Source organism: Aethalodelphis obliquidens, unplaced genomic scaffold (assembly GCF_003676395.1).
Source record: "Aethalodelphis obliquidens isolate GAN/ISIS:26980383/991018 unplaced genomic scaffold, ASM367639v1 scaffold17, whole genome shotgun sequence".
NCBI classification, from domain to species: Eukaryota; Metazoa; Chordata; class Mammalia; order Artiodactyla; family Delphinidae; genus Aethalodelphis; species Aethalodelphis obliquidens.
In genome coordinates this window covers 7,280,215-7,306,623 of record NW_020837961.1, presented here as the reverse complement: position 1 = coordinate 7,306,623, position 26,409 = coordinate 7,280,215, and the positions used below count along the sequence as shown (strand labels likewise).

Sequence of the window (26,409 nt, the reverse complement as noted above, 5' to 3'; positions counted from 1 at the left end):
TTGCATAAATATACCAAAAACATTAATTCCCTCACTGAAGAGCATTTAGGTAGTCTACATATTATAAACTATCTAATACAATGTGCGTTAGGAGACATATCTGCACGATTGCCTATTTCTAAATGTGAAATGTCTAGAGGTAGAATTGCTGGGTCAAAGCAGCAAACATGTTTTTTTTTATTCTAAGCACAGTAGTCCCCTCTTAGCCATGGTTTTGCTCTCCAAAGTTTCAGTTATCTGTGGTCTACTGCAATTTGAAAACATTAAATGGAAAACTGCAGAATAATTCATCAGTTTTAAATTGCAGGCCGTACTGAGTAGTATGATGCAATCTCTCACCATCCCTCTTTGTGCGGTAAATCATCCCTCTGTCCAGCGTATCCCACCTGTTGGGCATTCAGTAGCTGCCTCGTGACCACTGTGGCACCACAGTGCTTGCATCCACGCAACCCTTATTTTACTTAATGACGGCCCCAAAGAGCAAGAGTAGTGATGCTGGCAATTCGGATGGGCCCAAGAGAAGCCGTAAACTGTATGTTTTAAGTGAAAAGGTGAAAGTTCTCAACTTAATAAGGAAAGAAAAAATCAGACGCTGAGGTGGCTAGGACCTACAGTATGAAAGAATCTTCTATCTGGGAAACTGTAAAGAAGAAAAAAGAAATTCATGCTGGTTTGCTCTTGCACCTCCAACTGCAAAAGTTATGGCCACAGTGCATGATAAGTGCTCAGTTAGGATGGAAAAGGCATTAGATTTCCTCAGTAAGACATTTTGAGAGAGGGAAACCACATTCACATAACTTTTATTACAGTATATTATTATAATTGTCCTATTTTATTATTAGTTATTGTTAATCTCATAGTGTGCCAAATTTATAAATAAAGTTTTATCCTAAGTATGTACGTATAGGAGAAGACATGGTATATATAGCATTCGGTACTATCTACGGTTTCAGGCATCCACTGGAGGGCTTGGAACGCATCTCCTGCAGATAAGGGGGAATACTGTACTGCCATACTGCTCTCTGACAAGGAGTTACCAATTTACAATTAATTCCACTCACAATTCTTGATATCAGAGTGAACCTTCTCCCAAATCCTTGCTGACACTACGCAGCATCAGTATTTCCAACCACTGTCAATTTGAAGTCCATATTAGCCTCTCACTTTAATATGCATTCCATGATCACTTAATTTATGATTATCCGTGATCATCTTAATTTACGAACCATTTCTATTGCTTCTTTTGTAGGTTACTTTCTTGTATACTCTGTCAATTTTTCTTATGGATGTGCAGGAACGCTTTATTCAGCAGGGGTATTAACCCTTTCTATTATATGTTACCAATATGTTTCGTGAGGTGGTGGCTTGTCTTTTAACTTAGAAATAAGTTTTCATTTTAAAGAGGATGACATAAAACAACTTTTAAAATAAACATCAGGACTTCCCTGGTGGCACAGTGGTTAAGAATCCGCCTGCCAATGCAGGGGACACGGGTTCAAGCCCTGTTCTGGGAAGATCCCACATGCCATGGAGCAACTAAGCCCGTGTGCCACAACTACTGAGCCTGCGTGCCTAGAGCCCGTGCTCTGCAACAAGAGAAGCCACCACAGTGAGAAGCCCGCACACCGCAACGAAGAGTAGCGCCCGCTCGCTGCAACTAGAGAAAGCCCACGCACAGGGACGAAGACCCAACACAGTCAAAAGTAAATAAATTTTAAAAAAAACAAAACAAAAAAACAACTTTGGAAAACATGTCTCTTTAAAATAAATAAGTAAATAAATAAATAAAACGAAATAAAATAAGCATCACTTGCAGGTTTTGCACCAAGGTGTAACCTGTGCTCTGTCATGACTGTCTCTACTCAAATAAACCAAAGGTTAATGAAAACAGTGAGGACCGACTATACGAAAAACCAACTTTTCTTAATTTTAGAAAGTTCAATTATTATCTAACAATTTGACAAAGTTAGAATCAGTCTAAAACACCCAGAATGCTACTATTGAACACGAAAATACTACTGGAATGTGTGTGTTTAATTATTTATCTAAATATATGTCAGACAGGGTTCTGAAAAAGGAACTACGTTAACTTACTGTCCCAGAACAGGACTGAGTTCTTTCAAGTCTTCTAACGATGGCACTTGGTCCAAAAGTTTCTTAAACAGAGCCAGTGGGAAAGGGATGTTGGCAACATTGCGACTGAACAGGCAGAGTCCACACAGAACCCCAAAGAAGAAATAACTCTTCTTCTCAAATTTAGGCTGAAAAGAGGAAAAAAAAAAACCTTAACGTATTATGAATTTTTACCAGTACAATGGAATATTTACATTAGGTAAACCATTTCTCCCCTTTCACAAAATCAAATCACAAATTAAAACGAAAAATCTTGAGATAAGAATACTTAGGGTTTATATTCAATTATTAAGTCAATTTAAATCCCTGCCACAGTTTTGGTTACTGGAAGCATCAATAGTATGGGGGTGAGGAGACAGGAGAGATGTTGTTCAGGCGGAAAAGCTGCAATGAGTAGCAAATGAATCCTAGAGTTCAAAAGCACAGCACAGTGAGTATGGATAACGATACTGTATTACAATCATCAAACCTGCTATGGTACTAGATCTTAATTATCCACCACCGAAAAGAAATAATTATGAGATGTGATAAAGGTGCTAATTACCACTACAATGGCAATCATACTATAATATAAATATATCAAATCAACATGTGGTACACCTTAAATTTATACAATGCTATATGTCAAACATATTTCAATAAAAAATAAAAGTATTAACAGGAATAGAAACACCTTAGGCTCAGTAATCCTTATAAACAAAGTTTTTGCAATTTCTTTTCATAGGCTGTATCTTCAAATTCATTGGGGAAACAGAACAAAGAATGAGTGCCTAAGAAAGGAAGGGTTCATTTTTACCTATACATTCTAGAAATGGTCAATACATATATATTGCTTAAATTCTCTTGTGTGGACTTGGGAACCCAGGGCAAGAGGACCCCCATTTTAGAGAAAATAATCACTTTTTTAGAATTAAAAGTTATCTCCATAATTACATCAATAATTCCTCTCCCATAATACAACAGTCTAGACAACCTAATTTTCTATGGTAAATCCCCATACCTTTTCTCTCAGGAAACACCTACACCAAGGAAAGAGGACTTACCTTGACAGGAAACCACATGTAGGAAGCCTCTTCAGGATATGTGAACATCCCATATTCTGGCCGGGTCATTTCTTCAAAGAGACAATGGAAAAACTCTGCTCTGACTCCTCCAGCGTCATATCCAATTTCTCCACTAAATGAAACCTAAAGAAACAGAGCAAATAATGCATCACTTCCAGAGCTCTGTACTGCTACGCATTAAATCTCATTTAATAACTATTTGTGGACCCCAGTATTTGGGAGGTACTGGGGTAAGCAAATTACTTGTGTTAGCGCATTGAATTTTCTTACGAATTCTAGGAGGCTCATGAGGCTTCAAGAATTTAAATAACTTTCCCAAGGTTATACAGCTGCTAAGACTTTTTTAAAAAATAAATTTATTTATTTTTATTTTTGGCTGTGTTGGGTCTTCGTTGCTGCGCACGGGCTTTCTCTAGTTGCGGCGAGTGGGTGCTACTCTTCGTCGTGCTGCGTGGGCTTCTCATTGCGGTGGCTTCTCTTGTTGCGGAGCACGGGCTCTAGAGCGCAGGCTCAGTAGCTGTGGCTCGCGGGCTTAGTTGCTCCGCGGCATGTGGGATCTTCCTGCACCAGGGCTTGAACCCGTGTCCCCTGCATCGGCAGGCGGATTCTTAACCACTGCACCACCAGGGAAGTCCCCAGCTGCTGAGACTTAATCCTACGGGTGACAAACCTGAGAGCCTGAAGTCTTCACCACTAAACTGACCTCAACTGGCATCATTTTTATAATCATCAGGTACATCAAGTATAATGAAAGTAAACATAAAGAAATCATAAATATCAGAATTTTCAAAAAAACTGAAACACCAGAGCACATGTATTTACTGGCTTGGCTGTTGATTCCATAAGGAGGCAGCAATCCCACCACCTGCTGACACCAATCCCTCCTCGAGATGATTCTATTATAACCCATCTTTGCTCCTTCAATTACTTGCTCTGTTCTCCTTTCTGCCTTTCCTTCTTGGAATCCTTCACTTCAGTTTACAAATATGTTAAGGTCTCCCTTATCCTTAAAAGAGAAAAAAATCTCAACACCACTGTTTCCAGTACAGACAATACTGGCTTCCTCTAATTTGGTTGCCTAATTTTGGGGATTAATGTACACCAACTTCTAAACTCGTTTCTCTACTTAAATGCTTCTCTCCAAGAGGACCAAGAATCTGTGAATCCCCAATTCCAAGGACTTGAGTTTCTCACGTCTCATCCTAATTTCACCCACTCATTTTACACTTCTGGCCACTTCCTCTTTCTTCACACTCTTTTCTCCCTTGCTTTCTCTTATGAAGCACTATTCAAGCTTTCATCTCTCTCTTCTTTTTCGTGCTGCGTTAATACCAGAAATTCCTGCGGCTCTATGCTGGTGCTTCTATCCTTCCTCTTACCCTGCCCCTTTATGTGGGCAAGCTCCTTAACCTCACGAAGTGTGTTTTCCCACGAGATCATCAGAAAGATTAAATGGGATAACGCAGGTAAAGTGTCTCACACAGTCTGGAAAATAGTAGCTGCTTATTCAAATGTTACCTAAATTTTTTAAATGGATGAATGAAATATAAAAGTGGAACTAAAATAACTGAGTGGACTGGCTGGCTGACACAGTTTAGAGTCAAAATGAGTTCACCAGATTTTTTTTTTTTTTTTTTTTTTTTTTGCGGTACGCGGGCCTCTCTCTCACTGTTGTGGCCTCTCCCATTGCGGAGCACAGGCTCCGGACGCGCAGGCTCAGCGGCCATGGCTCACGGGCCCAGCCGCTCCGCGGCATGTGGGATCCTCCCGGACCAGGGCACGAACCCGCGTCCCCTGCATCGGCAGGCGGACTCTCAACCACTGCGCCACCAGGGAAGTCTGTGTTCACTAGATTTTTAAAAATTGTCTATGTGCAAAAATACACAGAAATGCTAACTCTAACTGCAAACTCTATACTTTTAAAATAGTATCTTGAGTTTGGTCAAGTCAATCATTCTTTAATCTGAGTAGGACAAGTGATAAACTAACGCCTCGAATCAAAAACACTCTAATAAATATTATCAGGAAAATCCTGACTTGTCTTGATTAATTGGAGAGTCTAGAGCCTGATGGCTGGGCTGAAATCCTGGCTCTGATACTTATCAGTTGTGTCACCCTGGGATAAGTTACCTCATGGTTCTGCACCTCAGTTTCCCCATGTGTAAAAGGAGGGAAAAACAGAACCTTCTACACAGTGTGGGTCAAAGGGTTACAAAAGTGTAAAGCTTTTACAGTAGTTCCTGGCATAAGGAAAACATTCATTAGATCTTCTAGTCATTATTATTCTGTGTCAAATATCTATTAGTAAGACAATTTATATAGTAGCTAAACCGAAGATCGTTATTAATGAATACTCAGGACATGGTGATATCTACAATTATACCCTCAAAAAACTATGTAGTCAATAAAGAGAATGTTCTCTCTTCAACAAAGCAATCTGGGTTCCTGCAGAAGAGCAGAAACAAACTCTCAATTCTCCTCTGGGTCAACCCCATCTCACTGGAACCTTTAAAAGGTGATGACCAGCCGGCTTGGTCAAGCCTCATGAGGGGATGGACCTCTTAGGGCTAGTACTGGGCTATCTACCTGATCAGGTTGGGGGGAGGACGACCATTTCACCTGCTGCTCGTTAGCCAGACTGTACTGACAGCTCTCACCTGGAATGCACAGGTAACTGGGGAAAACTAGGGGAACTCCGATACAGATAACCCCCGCGGAAAAGGGCGATAATTCCCTCTCTGTAAGGCCCCTTATTACATCCTTTTATGTTTTCTGTCTTAGCGGCAAAAACATTAAGTAAGAATTATATTTTACCCATAACTCCCTCCTCAGATCTTCATTCTCAAATTGATTTAGCTGATTCAAAACATCCTCAATCAAGTGACTCCTTCTGACTGTTAGATTAATGGTGGGCAGTAAAGCACATTCAGACCTTTCTTGTTCCACAATGCCAGCCAAAAACGCGCAAGCTCGCCATCTCTTCTCCTGGGAAAAGAAAAACGTTTCACTCCATTTCACCGTCTGCTCTAAGTAGAAATTTACAAAGTAGAATAAACCGCTTCGGTTTACTATCCGCGCGTGCCACAAACATTTATGAAAAGGGCCCTACATACACCCCTGGAGACAGGCTATATATTCAGTATTCACCCCCAGTGAGCAGAAGATACTTGAGACATAGGAAATGAAAAGCTCTGTGGGGCTGATGTGGGTGAGCAGGAAGGTGACCAACCGCGGGCTCCTCTGGACCACTGTATCCTGTAAACACAGCTGTGAACACTTCAGGGACCGACTAACGATTGTCAACAGGCTAAGAGACTGACTAGTGAGGCCGAAGCAGTGAGCTGAAACCTAGCATTCTCATCAGGAAGAGGAATTCAGACGTTTAGAAAAGAAGCCTGCTGCAGGAAAAGCGCAGGATGAAAGACCTCTCTAAAGATATCCTTTTCTAGGAGGAAAACTCAGACAAGAGATTTTAGGGGACAGATAATCTACGAAGTTACCATGAGAGAGACAGACCCACAGACTGACAGACAGACACACAGACCGTCCACCTGGAACCAAACGGCAATATGGGATCATTAACGTCTATGTCTCTTAGCAAAACAGAGAGAAATCAAATGCCATTTCTATAAAAAAATTGCCGGAAGCTTGTTTAGAATCAAGAGAGAATAGTTACAGGGTTGAAGCAAAACCAAGTTCTCGTACCTTCTTTCTTTCCATTTTCCTTTGTTAAATGTTTCATTAATGGTCTTACTTGGAACTTATAAATCAATTTCCTATTTTGTTTTATCATGGCAACTGCATTAGGTAAAGGTATCTTTTTATGACATAGATTTGAATATTATTCATGCATATAGATATACAGATGCATATATCAGCATAGAAGTGACAACAAGCGCTAACACTTTCGGGCACTTTGGGAGAGGCACTGTTCTAAATGCTTTACCTAGATCAACAAATTTAATCCTTATAATAATGCAGTGAGGTGCATTTTCTGAGGCATTTTCAAGCGTACAGTTTTAAGTTCAAAACCCCTTGCTGATGACAGTAAGTACATCTGCAAGGGAAATACTTTTCACAAGCCTTTATTATGGCATGATCACAGCCAGCCGTTTCTTTGAGTCTGAATTTCAAGAATCCTCTGTCACCTCTATTCCCACTACTATGTTTTCCCATTAGATTAGACCTTCTTATATACTGGTGCTAATCCCAGTCAAGCCCACGTCTGCCATGCGTCTTTGAGTACCGTTCAGAAGACTACCGGCGCCAACCTCAAGGCAAAAGCCCTACAGCTAGGCTCAAGCTCTGGCCTTTGCTACTGAGGCCCTAATATGCCTCAAGGCCAACCCAACTCAAATTGTGACAGCCTCTCTAGCCTTCTTTTTTTTTTTTTTTTTGCGGTACACGGGCCTCTCACTGCTGTGGCCTCTCCCGTTGCGGAGCACAGGCTCCGGACGCGCGGGCCCAGCAGCCATGGCTCACGGGCCCAGCCGCTCCACGGCATGTGGGATCTTCCCGGACCGGGGCACGAACCCGCGTCCCCTGCATCAGCAGGCAGACTCTCAACCGCTGCACCACCAGGGAAGCCCATAGCCTTCTTCACTAGAGTATAAGCTTCTTGAATGCTATGACCACCACTGGTTTCACCAGTGGGTGGCTCCCTTACCACTCCTCTATTATACACTGGAAAAGGTACTCATCATTTGATTTGCTAATGAAAACAAAGAAATAGGCATGCATACCTGTATTTTTAAAAGTGAGTCTGCATACAGTAGTTTAACTTTCGACAGAATATTAAAGATAAATGGAAAATGACTGAATATGACAGGATAGTGGATGTCCACTGAAGTGTCCTAAAAATGGAAATGACAACAATTTTGATAAATGAAAGGACAGAGAAATCTTACGCCTTACTTCCTAGCCTTAAAGCCCTGATGGTTTCAGGTCTCAGTACTTATAGCCAAAGCAATCCAAAATGCTGGTCAGTAGGGCTCAGATATATAAAATTCTAAGGAAATGTTTTATATCTATCAGTGAAAGGTATATACACCTAGTGTTTTCAGTACTCATTTAATTTCACCATTAATTATAAACTCTGGACATTTTCCCAAAGAGTCTGTTCTGCTGCCACCTGCACTTCTGAAACGTGAAATTAGTTCAGATGCATTCGGTAAGCAGGGGACTGACAGAATGAAGACGGCTGGTTAGCTCAGACAAGATTCTTCCCAGGCAAAGGATGATGTGCTAGGAGTAGAATTAGAACCTTCAGAGAAAAGGTGAAAAAAATCTCACATTAGCTGCTGAACTGGCAGCAAGAGCCCTTTAGCTTTATTTTAAGAAAATGAAAAAGGAGTACTTATACCCAGGGAACCCTCCCCAAAGTTACAGCCCTATCCTGCTGGCTCCTGGTGAGTTACCGAGCCTCCTATACCTACCTTAAGAGCAAAGCTCCACTCCCGCAGGTGTTATCTCAGTACCACCGGTCCTCTAATCAGGGTGTGGAGAGATTTCTACCCTTCGGTTTTTGTGCATTTTTCATCTCGCGGCACTGTCCACAGCCGCTTGCCTGGTTGATCTGAGCTATCCCCCCAGGTAGGAAGCACTTTTCTGTCAGTGTTCTGGCTACAAAACTGCATCGGTTTTGAGGGGTCTGCCTTGCTTTTCCCATAAACCCTGCTATTTCTATTGGGCAGCTCTGCAGAGTACAGGAAGTTTTGGAAATTCGTACAAAGTTACAGAACGAGTGCCTGTATTAACTTACCGACGATCAATACCCTCTTTAAATATGCCATACTTACTGCGCCCATTTTCCAGACGGTCCTTCTGTATGCATCTTCATAAAAATCAAGCAAGTGTGTGAGTTCATTTACTTTGAAGATATTTTCAGGCAGCTGACATTTAGTCTGGTTTACCTTAAATAAAACACCACCTGTGAGAAAGTTCTTTATATAAAGACAATTTTGCTTAATGGCTATAAATTAGATTATCAGAATAAACAGCAAGTTAAACATACTTTTAATGACCAGAATTAAGTTCTATCCAATTCCCCCACTGCCAAAGCCCCAAACTTTCAGGAGCATAAAGAATACCTAAGATTTAATAGTAGAAATTGATGGTATGATGAAAAACTTCTACTTTTAATCCATAAAGAAGTTTTAAAGAAACTCAAGTGCAAAGAAAAATACAGTGTAATATGAATCCAAACTACTCTGGGGCCCAATACTTCATGTCACGTTCTTTCTTTCTCTTAATTTGCAGGGGGCGGTTGCCGCACTGTGCAGCTTGCAGGATCTTAGTTCCCCGACCAGTGCCACTGCACGGGGATGCTGTTTCATCCCTGTGACTAGGACCCCGCTGATCTCAGCCTTGCACTGTCAAGAGCCTCAGAAGCCTCAGAGTCATGGAGAAAGAGGTGCGTCGTCTTCGTGGATTCTGCTGGAGGTCTGTGTGGGCGGAGCTTGACAAACATTCTGACGCTGCCTGTTAGAGTCCAAGGGCAAAGCAGGATCCCTTCAAGATTTCTTCTGTTGCTGCTTCAGTATTTCTAGGAATTCTCTTTGTAAGTGGCAAGCTCATCACAATACACTTTCCCTGAGCTCTTCAGTAAACTGCTCAATTTTTCAAGACCTGGAATTATTTTTTTGGTTGATCTTTCACTTTTATATAAAACCTTTAAAAACAGCCAGGAACAGGAATCACTTTTCAGCAGTAGGGCAGACCTTTTTTTTAAGCAGTTTGATAGATTAGGCACTTTGATTCACTGAAAACAACCATAAATACAGGATAAACTGTAAACCAACATTTTTGGATGGAATAATCAGGTCAAGAACTAAGGGAAGGTGGTACTTCCCTCGAGAGTATCTGCCAAACCTGGTGAACCTGAACTTCAGTTTCAATGGCTGAGGCTGAGAAAAGGAGACAAAGCCCAGACTCTGTTCAAATTAGGAAACCTTGCTTCATAAATCTGGGACCCAAAAGGGCTACCATTAGAGTGAACCAGGGTAACCTAGAAATGAACAAGCTCTTTCCTCCACTCCTGCATCAACCCATCCCCACCCTAACTCCAAGACCATGAGGCAAACTGTAGTTAAAATGGTGCGCGCGCGCGCGCGCACACACACACACACACACACACACACACACAGAGTCACAAAATACATGATAATGAAGGAGCCGTGAGGAAGATTCAGCAGAAACTAAAGACAGCAAAAACTGACCTGCAAAGACTTCAGGTACCCAGAAATTATAAATAATGACCAAGAAAAAAAATTTAAAGAACCAATGAGAACTTCCAGAAGTGAAAAACATACTACTAGAAATAAAACTCAAAAGACAGTGTTTGTTCTTTTTTTTTTTTTTTTTTTTGCGGTACGTGGGCCTCTCACTGTTGTGACCTCTCCCATTGCGGAGCACAGGCTCCAGATGCGCAGGCTCAGCGGCCATGGCTCACGGGCCCAGCCGCTCCGCGGCATGTGGGATCTTCCCGGACCGGGGCACGAACCCGCATCCCCTGCATTGGCAGGCGGACTCTCAACCGCTGCGCCACCAGGGAAGCCCAAAAGACAGTTTTAATAGCAGACAAAAATCACTGAAAAGCTAATTCATGAACAGGAAGATAGGGCTGAAGAAATCATCCAGAATGGGGTAAAAAGAGACAAACAGATGGAAATTATGACAGGACGATTAAGAGACATGGATGACAGAGCGAGAAGATCTAACATACAAAATAAGTAGAATTTCAGGAGGAGAGAGTCAATACTTGTTTTGAATTAAAACGTGTAACAACTTAGAAATGGAGGGAACATCCTTTTACCTAGAAAGATTATTTTACAAAACCCCATAGTAAAAATGTTATTTAATAGTGATATTCAGAATTTTCCTTTAAAATCACCAACAAGATTAGGCACCTACTATCACTATGACTTCTATTCAACATTCCTCTTGAACAACTAGGGGTAGGAAGGCCTAGCCAGTGCAACAAGGCAAAGGAAAATAATAAAATGCCTAAGAATTGGGAAGAAAAAAACATTATGTTTTTCAAAGATATGATTGTCTGCACAGAAAACACAAAAGTATCTACAGTTAAATTACTAGATATAATGCAAGAATTTAGCAAATTCACTGGCTATTAAAAAAATCAACATTCAGGGACTTCCCTGGCGGTCCAGTGGTTTAAGACTCTGAGCTTCCACTGCATGGGGCCTGGGTTCGATCCCTGGGTGGGGAACTAAGATCCCACATGCTGCACAGTACGGCCAAAAAAAAAAAAAAAAAGGAAAAAGAAAACAAATCAATATTCAAAAATCAATGCATTCTTACAATGCATTCCTATAATCAATGCATTTATCTGCTGTTAAACCAACAACAGATAATATAGTTTTTAAAAGATACCATTTACAAAAACTTAAAAAAAGTTAAATACCCTGGAATAGATTTGACTAAAGATATCCAAGACTTTCATAGTAAAATAACAAAAACTCATTGAAAAACTTAAAAGATAATCTCATAAGTAGAAGAAATAGATACCATGAAGATTCACAACAGTAAAGATATCAATTCTCCCCAAAGTGAAGTACAGATTAAATGCAATTTCAATCAAATTCCCAGTAAGATCTGTGTATGTGTGTGTAGAACCTGAAAAGCCAATTCCAAAATTTATAGGGAAGAACCAAATGCCAAAAATATCCAAGATTCACTTCAAGAACAAGACAGGAGTGTTTCTTTTAGCAAGTATAAACAATAGAGAGCCCCATAAAATGATTAACAGTAAGAAAAGAGCCTGTACGTGAACCCCGCACACAGAAACTTGTTTTATGACAGTTCACATGACCTATCAGTGCAGAAAGGCCAGAATTTCAGTTAAGCGGTGCTAGGTAATTGTTTTCATATGGAAAATAATAAAAATAAATTTTCAGTTGGATTAAACACCAACGTGTGAAAGGCAAAGCTAACCTCAATACTCCCTTTAGACCTTGGCAGGAGTGACCTCTGCCCTCTGACTTAAAGGTCTTTGCTCTGGGCTTCCTCCAGCCAAGCCCCTTCCCACAAGGGGTCTGCAGGGTCAACGGGGCCTGTCTATATGGAGCCCACTCATCACACATCCCCATCTAGACTGAGCTCCAGAACCCAAGACCCGCAAGTCCCTGCCCAGACGGCTCCAAGCCAGCCCCAGGAGCTCCACAGGTTTCTCCCTCCACTTGCCCTTTGGGGAGTGGAAGTGTCACAGGTGACACACCCCAAGGCTTCAGGGCCCCAGGGTTGGCTAAGGAATGGCTATTGTGGGAGGTGGGATGGAACACAGAGACGTGGGCTGAGGTGTCCACACACGGCCACGTGACAGCCCTGGTGTGGGAGAAAACCAAGGAAGGAAGAGAAGCGCAGAGGACCTGGGGTGGGAGCGGGGAGGGTCCGTCGGAGCCTCCCCTTTCGCTGCAGAACTCTGTAAGGAGCCAAGGTTTCGAAATTCAAACCTGGCTTCCCCTGTCATGAGGAAGGTTTATTTGTCAAGGTGGGAAGATAGAGTATATTTTATTTCATTTAACACGTTGTTAGCTAGATTTCTAATCTTTTAAACATTAGACATATGGTGTATAAGCCTCTGTTTGAACTCCTCCTCTGGTCCCAGCTATCATCTCTGTTAGAAGACTATCTAGAGCAGCCCCCGATGCCAAATCAGGCCCTCTGCTTATTCTGTAAAGTCTCACAGATGCCTGAAATATTTACCATCTGGTCCTTTCCAAAAAGAAGCCCTCCAGATCCCTGATCCGGGTAACAATTTAAAACCTTGAAGGAAAAAAAAAGTTTAAAACAAAACACATGGAGTAAAGATCATAAAGGAATAGACTGACAAATTTTTTTTTTTTTTTTTGGCCATGCCGTGTGGCATGCGCAATCTTAGTTCCCTGACTGGGGATCGAACCCGTGCCCCCTGCATTGGCAGCTGGGAGTCTTAACCCCTGGACCGCCAGGGAAGTCCCCAAATTTTATCTACATTAAAATTAAGAACCTAAGTTTCGGGCTTCTCTGGCGGTCCAGGGGTTAAGACTCCCCGCTTCCAGTGCAGGGGGCTCAAGTTCAACCCCTGGTCGGGGCACTAAGATCCCACATGCTGAGGGGTGTGGCCAACAAGTTAAAAAAAAAAGAAGTGAGTTCATCAAAAACCACCAAGACAAGCTATAAACTGGGACTTGATATTTGCAACACATATAATTGACAAAGGACTAGTATCCAAATAAAAAGTACTCCTATAACCAATAAGAAAAAATTGAATACATTTAAATTGAGCAAAAGGACAGGTGTTCTATAGAAGAGGAAACAAGTACTGCAATTATAAACATGAAAATATGCTCTAATGCATTAGAACCAGGGAAATACAATTAAAATCATAATTTGGGGCTTCCCTGGTGGCGCAGTGGTTAAGAATCCGCCTGCCAATTCAGGGGACACGGGTTTGAGCCCTGGTCCGGGAAGATCCCACATGCCGCGGAGCAGCTAAGCCCGTGCGCCACGACTACTGAGCCTGTGCTCTAGAGCCCGTGAGCCACAACTACTGAGCCCATGAGCCACAACTACTGAGCTCGTGTTCCGCAACAAGAGAAGCCACCGCAGTGAGAAGCCCACGCACCGCGGCAAAGAGTAGCCCCTGCTCGCTGCAACTAGAGAAAGCCGTGCGCAGCAACAAAAACCCAACTCGGCAGTCAATCAATCAATAAAGTCATAATTTGGCACGATTTCAATATGGCACTAAAAATATTTTCCCAATTTTAAAGTCAGACATGGGGCAACAGCATTCTCATCATTTCCTGGAGAGGATTTAAATTGGTCCAACCACTTTGGAAGACAGTTTGTCACTACCCATAAAGAACAACACAGGCATATCCTCCAACCTATCAATTCCAGAATTAGGGATGGAAACTAAAAACTAACTCTTGACACACGGACACCGAGAGATAAGTACAAAAATGTTGACAGTAGCATGTTTTCTCATAGAGGAACCCTCCCCCCAAAAAAGAATTGCAAATAGCACATACTGTATATCCATCAATACCGGAATGGATAATTCTGGTAGAGTCACACTATGGTGTGATACAGAAGCGAAAATGAAGTACAGACATAAGTATTAATCTGGATGAGTCTAAAAAAACAGAACGTTGTGTAAGCAGCATGTATTCGATTCATATGAAATTTTGGAAACAGCAAAATTAAACAGCATCGTGTCAAGAGATACTCATGGTTATAAAAAAATAAAGAAGCGTAAGTGAATGATTAACTGAAAATCCAGGATCCTGGCTACCTCCGCGAGGTGAGGGTGTATAATCTGTGAGAGACACACAGGCATTTCTAAAGCACTAGAAATGTTTTCTTTTTTAACATGGGTGGTAGTTACACTGATGTCTGTTTTACTACTTTTCTTTAAAGTGTATACGGATACTAGACACACTCCTTTATATGCATGACTTAATTCACAAAAAACAACATTTTAAACATAACGGTACCGACCTCATGTTTCGTAAGAGTCTGCTTAAGTTTCAAGCCAGGTGAAACCAAGGGAATTTTTATTGCAAAATAAAGATACATGGGTTTCTAAAACAGCACTTACCCTGTGCAGCTTTTTCATCATTTCTAGGAGAGTTTTAATGTGATAGTTATTCTCCGTAGTTCCAGCCCAATAATTCAGCTGAGCAATGACGGCTGTTTTAAACATCTGCACCAGTCTGATGAAAGCAGCTTCTTGCAGAGATGCCCAATATTCCTCTGAGGGATACGAAGGTAAGTAACTGTCAGCATGTAATATTTCTTGGATTCTTAAAGGTAAAAAGTAGTCAGTATTTTCTGAAACTGGTGGAATATTTTCATATATATTGTAGTCATAAAGACACATTTGTAATAAATTTTTCAGTAAATACAATCGGAATTGAAAGTGTAGAATTTAATGTTCTCAAAAAAATGCCTTGACAGTAAGAGAGCCACAGATTGGATCTAATTCATTTGTTGGGGGGAAAAAAAAACTAGACAAAATTAATCAGTCACATTTTTTGCCCAGATGAAATAGCATACAGTATTAAAAACCAGATTAAGAACTATTTGTGATTACACGACTCTATTTTGCCCTCTTAGCACGAGTTTTTAACTCTTAAAAACCATCTTTCCGCATTGTATAAAAGAAAAATGCTTTAAACCAGCTTTTCATCGCTTACAATGTGACAAAACATATGAAAGAATGGACTTTCTTGGGCTGAATATGCTATTTGTGTCAAAAACCTCATTAGAATATAATCAAGCCCCTAGACCTAATTTCCAGTGTACTGGAAATACAGGGACAGGAGGAAACAATCAGACAAACCTAGATGTGAGACACTGAACAGGACTACTGACCCACGCTCTTTAAAAAAAAAAAAAAGCCTGTACAATACTTTTCGGGACAAGTGCAGAAATCTGAATATGGCCTAGATGTGAGGTAATATTATGGAATCACGGCTAATCTTATTAGCTGTGGTAACCATGTTGAGGTAATACAGGATTCCATATCCTTAGGAGATGCATGCTGAATATTATGGGTAAAATGTCCTGATATCTCCAACTCACTTCCAAATAGTTCAGCAAAAATAAAATGTAAAAAAAATAAATAAATAAATAAATAAAAAATAAAATAAAATAAAATAAAATGTAATCTGTACACACACGGCAACATGTTAACTGCTGTTGACTCTCAGGTAGAGAGCATCTGGGATTCACTGTACTAGTCTTTCAACGTCTGTGTATGAAGTTCTTCATAATGAAAAGTAGGGGGCAAAGGACCTCATGACCAAGCCACACAGGTATCATTACAAGAACGCTGAAAAGGGACTAGAACAGTCCATCTTGGATGAACACAGTAATTACTGCAGCATGTTAGAATATGCTAAGACTAGGAACTAACAACCATGAATGTGTTCACGATCACCTAAGTTTTGCCGTAACTTCACTAGGCACGTGTTTCCATTGAGAAGACAGTCATGTGTTTTCAAATGTAAACCATCAATCTTACCCAGGACCTCTGACGACTGGCCACGCATTTTATAAAGAGCCTCTGCAAAAGGAACCACCAGGCTCTCCCAGTTGTTACAGTCATGCATCACAGGACATTCTGGGAGAAGGAAGAAAACTCCTAAAGCTTCTTGATGTGGAGAATGAAATGGAAGATTTTTCAACAGAGTATCCCTGAGACATGTGGTTATCTGTGGTCAAAAAGGATCCAGGAAAAGACACTCAGAAGACAGCAATTACTGTAATAAAATAAAGTGTGGAACCCGGAGTTTCAACCCACCATGAAATTGGAGCAATCACGTGGTCTCTCTAAAACCCATGTTCACAACCCATCTCATCTAGCTTCCCCAATACCTAGGTGTGTAAACGTGTGACAAGTAACCTCTCCGTCCAATTGTTGGGGTTCATGAAGGAGATCAAGAAGAAATCACATGTGCAAGATTATACTGGATGGACTCAGAACTAAAAGGCAGCCCTCCCAATCATGGTCCACATTCTTCCCTCCAGTTCCACTAGCACACCTCATTTTTTAAAGAGGATGTGTCAGAATCTCCCAAAGCAAAACAAAAATAAAAAACAAACAAAAACAACGAAAATCCGCATGGTTTCCTGTTACCTTCTCACAGAATCACCTGTCTCATCACAAACTCTCTCCACCAAACTCTAGTTTCTAGCCCTTCCAATCTTCTTAGTTTCCCCAATTCAGAATGCACGTGTTGAAGAAAAATTCAAATGGAATTCTGAATGTTTATGTGTTCTGTGGGCTCAGATAACGGTAATAATTTGCCTAAAAGCCCGTTAAGAAGATAATCTAGTGTTTACAGGGTTCTTATTATTTGTCTAAGTAATTCACATATATAAGTTCATTTATCCTTGTCGTTTCTCTGTAACATAGATGGTATTATTAACCCCGATTCATAAATGAGAACTCCGCACGTTAGGGAAATTAACCTGCTGAGGGTCACAGAGCTAAGTGAGAATCTCTCCTGATCTTTCTGACTCCAAAGCTCAAACTCAATCACTAAATTATGAGATACTAGCTAAATGATACCTCTACATCTACAAAATCTTACAATTATCTATTTTCACATCAAAACATCCTATTGGGCTCCCACCACGAGGTTCAGTCTTCGGAGTCATATGCACAACTGATGGTTGCTCGTGCCCCCCTCCTTCCTCTGGGCTCTTCACCATCCGCAACCCCGAACCTCCCAGCCCTTTAGAACCACTGTACCGCTCTCAAGCCAGTTATACTGTTTCACAGCTTGTGCCTTGGTGCACACCTTCCTGACTGCCTAGAATGTCCTTCCCCTGTAGGTACCTGGTAAACTCCCCTCCCCCTGGGCACCTTGTTTTGAGCACTCTAAACAGAGCTGACCGTTCACTGCCCAGGTAATGAATCAATTCATTCATCTAAAAATATTTATTAAACACCCAATATGTTCTAAGCTGGGAACCAGGGAAGACAACTGACAGCTGCACATAGGTATCCGTCTCCTTCACTAAACCAGGAGCCTCTAAAGACAGGGGTCTCACCACAGTTCCCTACGCACAGCAGTATTCAAATATTTGCTGAATAAATGAAGGAAGGCCAAGTCTGTGAGTCCATGTCACAGAAATCGCAAAACAGAAACATTACAGGTCTTCTGATCCAACTGTCCCATCTGAACCACTGGGAGACTGCTCTGTGATTATGTCGCTTGCACTGTATATGATACTGTTCTGGCACAGCTAAGGATAATTAGCCTTGGTGATGAACTGGTCCAACCTCTTCCCTTCACAGATGCAGACATGGCTTTCTATTCTTGGTGATCTTTCTACTAACTGCTGCAGAGTCCTGATAAAGGTACATAATTAAGGATCCATTTTACATCAGACTCCTCTTTGGGCAATGGTTCTGCCAAAGTTAACATAGTTAAATTTTCCGTCTTCCCTTGAGAAAAGAGTGCGCGAGAGAGAACCTGCAGCTAAGATACAGAATGCTGAGTGTGACAGACAGAGCAAGAGACCAGGTGAGGGAGGTGAGAGCAGGAAGAGAACAAGCACGAGACACAGAGAGGGAAAGAATAAGAGCCACAGAAGCAGAAGGAAAGACCAAATGGGGGGTGGGAGGAGCCAAGAGAAGTGAAGGAGGGGGAGAGAGCGTGCGCAAAAACGAGCCAGAGACCCAGAAAGAAACAGATTGAGAGAACAACATAGACAGTACCACCCCTAGATCAATCAGTACAGTAGAACAGGGAAATAAATTAATAAAAGCTACATTAGGAAAGGCTACATTCATAAAGGAAGCATGCCTGAAGCATCCCCAAGAGGGAAGCCTCAAGATAGTAGTAACAGTGCTGAAACAAAGAAGCAACAATCCCAGAAAGAACAAGAATATTCTAGAACCTACAGAAAAGGAAGTGCAGACCAGGCAGTCCTTGGTGAGGGGGACATTCATATCAGAAAAAGTGTTTTCATTTCTATACTTATGTTTAAAATAACTGCAAATAAAATGTTGTTCTTATTCTAGTGTACCAGTCTCAACAAATATTTTAATCATCTTCCTAAAGCCCTAAATTGAAAACATTCCCTCTAGGGGAGTGCCGGTACATACACGTGTATGTGTGTGGGGGCACCGATGAACTAGTTAGATTATTTGTAACCTAAGTGCCTCCTCTACCAGCTGTTTCACCCTAAGTGGGGAAACTCCTGAATGGCAGCTGAGTTTAACTTAATCTATATATGCCACAGGGTCTCAAAGAGTATCTGAAAACAAGATATTTCTTCTGAAATTTTGAGTTCTTATAAAAATGTTTCAGTGTATTTTCTTTTTCCAAGTAACAATCTGAAGAATACCACCGTGTTACTAATCCAGTCCTTTTGGGTTAACTCCATAAAGGTGTCCCTCGCTGCATTTAAGTCCAAATGAAGAGACATCGTTTCTGCAGCTATTCTGTGGAAGGAAGGTAAATGAAAAATGGATGAATAAGTAAATGAAAACGGACACTTCAAAATTAAATATTTTATTAGATTATTTATCCAGATGAAAAGTTTCTTCTCAAGCTTGCTTCATTTTAATAAAATTACTTTTTTCCCACCTTTTCAATAACTATAAAAATTTGACTGAATACAAACACAACTGAAAATATAGTTGACAAAATGTGATTATTTCTGAAATGTCAAAAAGTATCAAGGCCGCATTAACTATACGCACACTATCAGACTTTACATCAGATACTGTCTTATCTTAAATGAGTAATCAATAAATATTTATTTTCCAGTACAAAAAAAAAATAGCCACAGGAAAAAGATAAAGGTATTTCTTGTTTTCCAGTTACATGAACTACAAGCAGGGACCAAAAAAGGGGTTTCAGAGCAGTAAATTTTTAGTAATCAAAGAGAAAATTACTAATGAAATGTCTATCTTAACTCAAGAACTACGTTTATACTGGACTGAATATATTGTCTAAAATTAGACCCATTCTCTGTGAAATAATACATATATTTAGTGTCTGAAAACAGAAAAAGTTCTTTTAAATAAATATTATACCAATATTTAGGAAAAGAAGTACAAAGTCATTCTTTCATAATACTTAAAAATTCAAAGAAACCTTAGTATCTAGTAATAAGGAAGTAATCAAATAAATTAAGGTACACTCTTCCCATGGAATACATGCAACCACTAAAATGATGTTATGGGGAAATACTGAATAATATAAAAATGGAATAAAATGGAAAAATGGGCAAATGTATTAAGCGTGAAGAAATGTATAAAACAATATAATCCCCTTTTTTGTAAAACTACAGATTTGCATAAAAAATATTTATACAAACACTAGCTATTACGCTTAAGTGGTGAATTTTGGCTGATTTCCATTTTCTTTTTGTTTCATGTCTTTTTTTTGACATTTTCTACAGCAAGCATATATGTGCTTTTGTAGGGGGAAAAAAGGTAATTTTTAAAAAGAGATAAAGACACACATAATTATTTTACCCTCAAACCATTTTCTTTATCATCTATCACAGTTTCTTAAATTGAGACATAATGGACACATAACATTATATTAGTTTCAGGTGTGTACAACGTAATGCACTGATATATGTATAGCATATGCTGTGAAATGATCACAAGTCTAGTTAAAATTCATCACCACACACACTCACACATTTTTTTTCTTGTGATGAGAACTTGTAAGATCTATTCTCTCAGCAACTTTCAAACATACAATACAGTATTATTAACATAGTCACCATGCTATCGATACATAGTGTTTTCAACAGAATTTTAAATTTATTATATATATTACCTTTCCCTTAAAAAACTTCCAGCCAGACATGCAGGAGATGAAAATATCTCTCTGATTTCCCTATATTAGGAATAAGATGGTGGTTAAAACAAATCAGAATATGCCTCCTTGTAGCAGGAGACATGACAAATTGTCCTTCAAATTCCTCCCTCCATCTCCCAATTTATTTGCATACTGCCATGGGCATCTGAAAGTCTCATTTGCGAAATCTCAAAGTTTCAGAGGCAAACATGGGAAATAAAAAGATACGTACTCAGGGAAGCCAGAGGGGAAGGGGATAAGGCTTGACCTAGGATATTTTCTTAGACAAATAAAACACTCCCAACCCACCCAGCTTTCCAAGCCCTACTTATTTCTATTCCACTGGAGTAGAAACAAAAAAAAATTACCAGAAATGAAAGGTGGGGATGTATGTTCAGTTGTGTCATAGAAGTACTTGCACAAATAGCTCCTGACCATTTGTGCTCTGCACGATGCAGCTACTTGGTATAACTACTTTCCAGAATTAGGAAGCCATACCTAAAAATGTCTCTAAAAGGAAATGCCTGTATAAATGAGTATAATTTGTACAGATGGTAGGAGTTCTACCATTGAGAGTAAGGTTGCCTAAGCTGTTCAGCTGTGAATAACAGCTCACAAACAAGAGGCCCTAAAGTCAACGAGGGTTGAGAAACTGTAGACTCTATTTCCTGCTCAGTGTCACAATTAAACATATCAAAGGCCCAGAGAAGTCCTGCAGTAAAGAAAGACGCCCCCATGGAGCTTACATGCTAAATTGTATGTGTCAACTTGGCTAGGCCATGGTACCCAGAGATTTGATCAGACACCAATCTAGATGTCGCTATGAAGGTATTTTTTAGATGAGATTAACATTCAAATCAGAAGACTGTGAGAAAAGCAGATTACCCTCCATAATGTGGATGGGCCTCATCCAATCAGTTGAAGGCCTTAAGAGAAAAAGTCTAAGGTCTCCAGAGGAAGAGGGAATTCTGCCTCCAGACTACCTTGGGACTCAAGCTGCAATATCAACTTTTCCCTGGGTCTCCAGCCTGCTGTCCTGCCTCAGAGATTTTGTACTTGCCATCTCCTACAATTGCATGAGCCAATTCCTTAAAATCTCTCCCCACCACCCTCAAACACACCCTATTGGTTCTGTTTCTCTGCAGATCTCTGACTAATGGACCACTAGCGGACCACAAAATCTCACATCTCTGTATCGTGCAGAACCAGTTGGGGAAACACTGCTTTAGAGAGGTATATGAGCAGACAGACACTTAGGGTGCACCTTTTTGTATTCTGCCACTGTTTAGTCCCCACATCAGCAATCCATCTCTTTACAGTGCCTTCATTCAAGGTAGGAATTCTCCTCCTCAGATTAACATAGGAATTCTGTAAACAAACAAAATAGTAAAATACAGTAACTTAGACACCACAGAAATAGGTATCCAACTCTTAGGCACGTTCTAGGGATAGAGAGTAATACTAAGCATGGATAACATAGCTCTGCAAAAATCATCAAGTAAGATTCTACCAAGGAACAATCAATCATTTATTTGTCTGGTTGCCAATTTCTTGTCCAAGGGTGCTTAGATCCAAAGTAAGTTTCTCTGAATGCCCCAACACTGAACACTTTATACGGGTATGATCAGATTAAACTGAACATCGGACAGCTTTGAGTGGAGAGATCCTAAAGGACTGGGTACAGAAGTGGCAGGAACTCAGTTTGCCTTGGTGGAGTAGGATATGGAGGTTACAGACTGAGTATTCATAAGACTATAAACCTCGGGTCTTTTTTAGTACTGGCCGGCAAAGTCACTTCAGAACATCAACCTGCTGGTTCACTAGCACCCTGACCAAAATGCTCTTGGCAAGGAGCCCCCCGAAAGGTAAGCAGAGTCTAAGGAAATCACACGTATCTGACATACACTAAGGGCAAATCTGCTGACTTTTGTGAGTAAATACGTAGGTAGTTTAGACAATAAAGGATCGATAACGTCTAACCATTCCCCAAACTCAGCCTGGTAACCTGATGATTTTGGAATTCACCACATCTAGATTCTAGAACCTTCTGTTTTGCTTAAAATACCAAGTTATAAAACTTCTAGAGATCTATTTTTACCTCTTTTTCCACCCAAAGCAAAATGCTTTGATCTCCTCCAGCAATCATTATTAACTCCTTTTCTGAGGTATGGCTTTCTGAAAGGGATTTACAAAAAATAAGAGTTTAGAAACTCATCTGATACAAATATACACACTCGGCCTAAATAATTTCAGATTCTTCTTAAACTGAGTCCTTTTACCTTTCTGACAGACAAAGACTCAGTACATTTCCTACCGATAAAGCAGAAATACATATCTACTTCAGAGTAAAGTCTAGTTAGCAAACATAGATGATTCGCAAGGTCGGCAACGTGCTATCAGTTTAATACACATAATTAACATAAATGCTTATATATACAACACAGTCAAACAAATACTTGATTAGTTAACTGTTCCCTGGTTTAATTCAGCGCCTCTTACTAAAAACCCTATTTATTATTCTACAACTCAAGATTTAATCAACGACTACTGGCTGTGAAGGATGTTAAGTACTTAAAAAGCCTATGCAAGTGGTTATAAGAAATCAGATATAATACTTGATCTGCTTAAGGAAGTAACCCGACTGTTCATTTCCCCAGAAGAACTGAGAGAATTCTGGTACTTCCGGTCACCACTAAGCTTTCAGAAACAAGTGACCCAAGGGCTCCGAGGCACTTCTACAGTGGAACGTCTCAGAGCGAAGGCTCTAGAGTTACACAGGGCACAGTTCACGTGTCCAGCCACAACCCTTCCCGGGCTAACCTTCCGCCCTCCGAGTCTCTGCACCCTCCAGCAGAAGACAACTGAGAGGACACATCTCCTGGAACTGTTTAAGGGCCGGTGAGCTAGGCACAGTTTACACTGCCTGGCATATGTCAGCTGCTCATCATTCTGAGGGTTTTAAACGATTATGAGTCAATTTAATCAGGTAAGAAGAACAATCACTATGGAATTAATAGGTCCCTTGAAAACTGGAATCAGAGGCTGCATAGGCCTCTGAACCCATACAGTCTATTTTATGTTGTATCGTTTTAAATCCACATTAATCTTAACCTGAAGGGCTAAGGGAAAACTAATGGTTATTTCGACTTGATAAATTAGATTGGCTGTGTTACGCTGGTTACAAGTAAACGAATGAAAGCAATGTTTAGAAAACCTCCCTTCACAGTCAGACACTTCTTTTCTTGCCCACATTACACACTTAGAACAATCAGTTTCTCAACCAAGGTATTCGTGCCGAATCCTGTGCTCCTCAAGAACTTACCAAATGTGAGTTCTTCCTTTGATGACAATTTCATGGGACACGGTATCAGCTGATTATGTGTTCCACCGTTCCCCAGTTGTCCTTCTTTTCCAGAACCAAAAGAAAAGACCTTCCCCAAATCAGAAACATAGGCAAGTGTGTGCTGCCTATTAAATGAAAACACATATGGTCCGTTCTCAATTATCCACAATGATTAGAGTATGCAACAATCCGGTAAACTGAAGAAATTACGCTACTCGGTCAGGGAAACAGCTAACCAACTTCCAGTGGATGACATCAGCCACCTAGAAACTAAGAAACCACTCATGTGTGGCTGAGATGATTTTGGAACCCCTAAGCGTGCTGAAGGCCACGAGGCTGCACCCTGGCAAATGACGTTCCCTTCGTCAGAACAAGCACCACCTCTTGCCTTCTACTCCTTCTTTAGGTCTTGGCTTGAGTCCCCACCTTCTGGAAGCCATCTCTGAGTCCCTCCCCTCCCCATCCTAGAAGATAGCATTAGGTGATCCTCCCCGAGCTCCCGCTCTATTTCCCAAAGACCTTTATCATGCTGATGTTCTTACTGATTTGCCTGATGGCCTCTCCTACTATACAGATGTATGAGGAAAGAACCTGGCCTTACTCCGAGGTCTGGCTTTTGTCCTCACTTCCTGGGAGGTAATGTCTAAACCCTTAGAATTTTCCAAGTGATAGGAGTGTCTCTGTTATTCATGGTAGGCCCGCCCCTAAGACCACACCTAATAGTTTATCCAGGTGGCTCCTGGAAGCCCCTCCAGCTGTATGTAAGCCCAACCTCTCGATACACAGAGGCTGGAGGCTGAGTTCAACTACATGGGCAAGAATTCAATCAATCGTGACTAAGCAATGAAACCCCAATAACAACCCTGGACTTGGGTGAGCGTCCCTGGTTGGCAATATTCTTCAGTCATGTATCAGGCTGGGAGGAGGTAACACGGCCCATGGCTCCAAGGGGAGTGGACAGCAGAAGCGCCTCATTTGGACCCCTTCTAGACTCTGTCTTATGCATCTCTTCCTTTGACTGGTTCTAACTTGTATCCTCCTCTTGTAATAAAAGTGACCATCAGTGTAGTAGCTTTCAGTGAGTCTTGTGTCTTTCCAGTGAATTCTCCTGTGTTAGCAGGGGTACTGCCTGGTTTGCAGTAAGACATTTCTAAGGTGAGGACTCCTTCCGTAACACATGCTACTCGGAGGAATGTATGTTACGAAAAATCCAAAGTGGTGACGATGTTCCTTTGGTCGATGCAGAGATGGAGTGATGATATCAATGGATAAACCTTTCTAACTCATGTTTGTTCATTTTTTTCCAAATAAATAACTTTTTTTTTTAAGATAAAAGTGCATTCGAACAGTTACAAAGGTATTTCACTAAAGGACCAACAGAAAGTAAATATATTTACACATTAAAAAAAATCAATGAAAGTAAATATCTATAGTAAAATATTTATTATGATTGTCTAATAATGTAAAATTAAGCATCTTCACCTATCTGAAAATGTCTGATACCTTTATTTCAATCAAAGAAACTCGATGGACATTTTATTAAACTACCTATCTAAATTTACCGTGCACATCTTACCAATTTTCATTGACACTTTACAACTCACCTTCCACATGCTATCTGGGTCACTCTATTCCCCACGAGTCCAGTTACCAAACAGGGTCTTAACTCATTCTGTGTTGAATTGTGACCGAGTTGCCCATACTTTCCAGCACCAAAAGTAAACACCAGCCCACCCTAAAGAAAGGGAACTTCATATCAGATTCTAGAGAAATATGACACAGAAGTAAACACTCACTGATGCAAAGGCGTCAGTGAAAAATCAATAAAATCACCATCAAAGCAAAGCCCCCCAGTGATCAGGACAGTCCTGCGTGTGGGCAGTGGTGACCTTTCTTCCCTGGGAAACGCCAGCTGCCCACATCTCCAGGTTCTAGTGCTTTCTCCACTACCAAGTGCTCTCCTGGAATTACAGTCAGAGAGACAAGGGTAACACACCTTTGTTAGCAGGGCAGTGTGAGAGCCACCACAAGCGAGAAATTCAACTTTCTGATTGTCCGGCATTTCAATAAGGCAAGGAGAATCTTTATCTAGGCAAGGGAAAGAAGAGTTCAAGTGACCCAAAGGAAATGGTGAATTTCACACTAGAGTTCCACCTACTGATAAAATACCCAGACCACTTCCTCTAGGCCCATCACAACAGCTCCTAACACACTGACAAGAAAGGCTCTGTGTTGGTACATTTAGGTCTAAAAGCAGAGGTGGGCAGTGGTCAAAGGGCCACAGTCGGGGGCCCTCACCTGTGAAAGTGTCACTTTCACTTCCCAGAGCCCCTTCTTCTCTTTTGAACCTGACCTGATTAGCCTTCATTGAAGCACACCTGATTTCCAAGTCCCATCTAGCATTACCCTTTTAATGAACATAAAGCTTCTTTTTTTCTTTCAAAGTCTCTACTACACTGTCCTTCCCTTCCACTACCTCTTCTCTCTTTCACGATTATTTTCTTGTCCAAGCACTTAGAGATTCAGCAAAAAT

The 26,409-nt window shown here is 40.8% G+C and overlaps 1 protein-coding gene across 2 annotated transcripts in view; it reads right to left on the bottom strand.

The window, feature by feature from the left end:
* Window positions 1-26,409, bottom strand: part of HERC5 (HECT and RLD domain containing E3 ubiquitin protein ligase 5) — a 40,891-nt gene that overhangs the window by 7,531 nt on the left and 6,951 nt on the right. The window contains exons 5-18 of one of the 2 annotated variants that reach the window (XM_027116895.1): window positions 25,873-25,964; window positions 25,481-25,611; window positions 23,856-24,001; window positions 22,632-22,708; window positions 21,798-21,901; window positions 20,513-20,572; window positions 19,062-19,158; window positions 16,225-16,414; window positions 14,797-14,951; window positions 8,996-9,109; window positions 7,940-8,050; window positions 6,012-6,182; window positions 3,177-3,320; window positions 2,095-2,261 (exon numbers count right to left, since the gene is read on the bottom strand). In XM_027116895.1, coding sequence (XP_026972696.1) covers window positions 2,095-2,261; window positions 3,177-3,320; window positions 6,012-6,182; window positions 7,940-8,050; window positions 8,996-9,109; window positions 14,797-14,951; window positions 16,225-16,414; window positions 19,062-19,158; window positions 20,513-20,572; window positions 21,798-21,901; window positions 22,632-22,708; window positions 23,856-24,001; window positions 25,481-25,611; window positions 25,873-25,964 — 1,759 coding nt within the window. The remainder of the gene's footprint in view (window positions 1-2,094; window positions 2,262-3,176; window positions 3,321-6,011; window positions 6,183-7,939; window positions 8,051-8,995; window positions 9,110-14,796; window positions 14,952-16,224; window positions 16,415-19,061; window positions 19,159-20,512; window positions 20,573-21,797; window positions 21,902-22,631; window positions 22,709-23,855; window positions 24,002-25,480; window positions 25,612-25,872; window positions 25,965-26,409) is intronic. The other variant, XM_027116896.1, reaches the window with a different exon arrangement.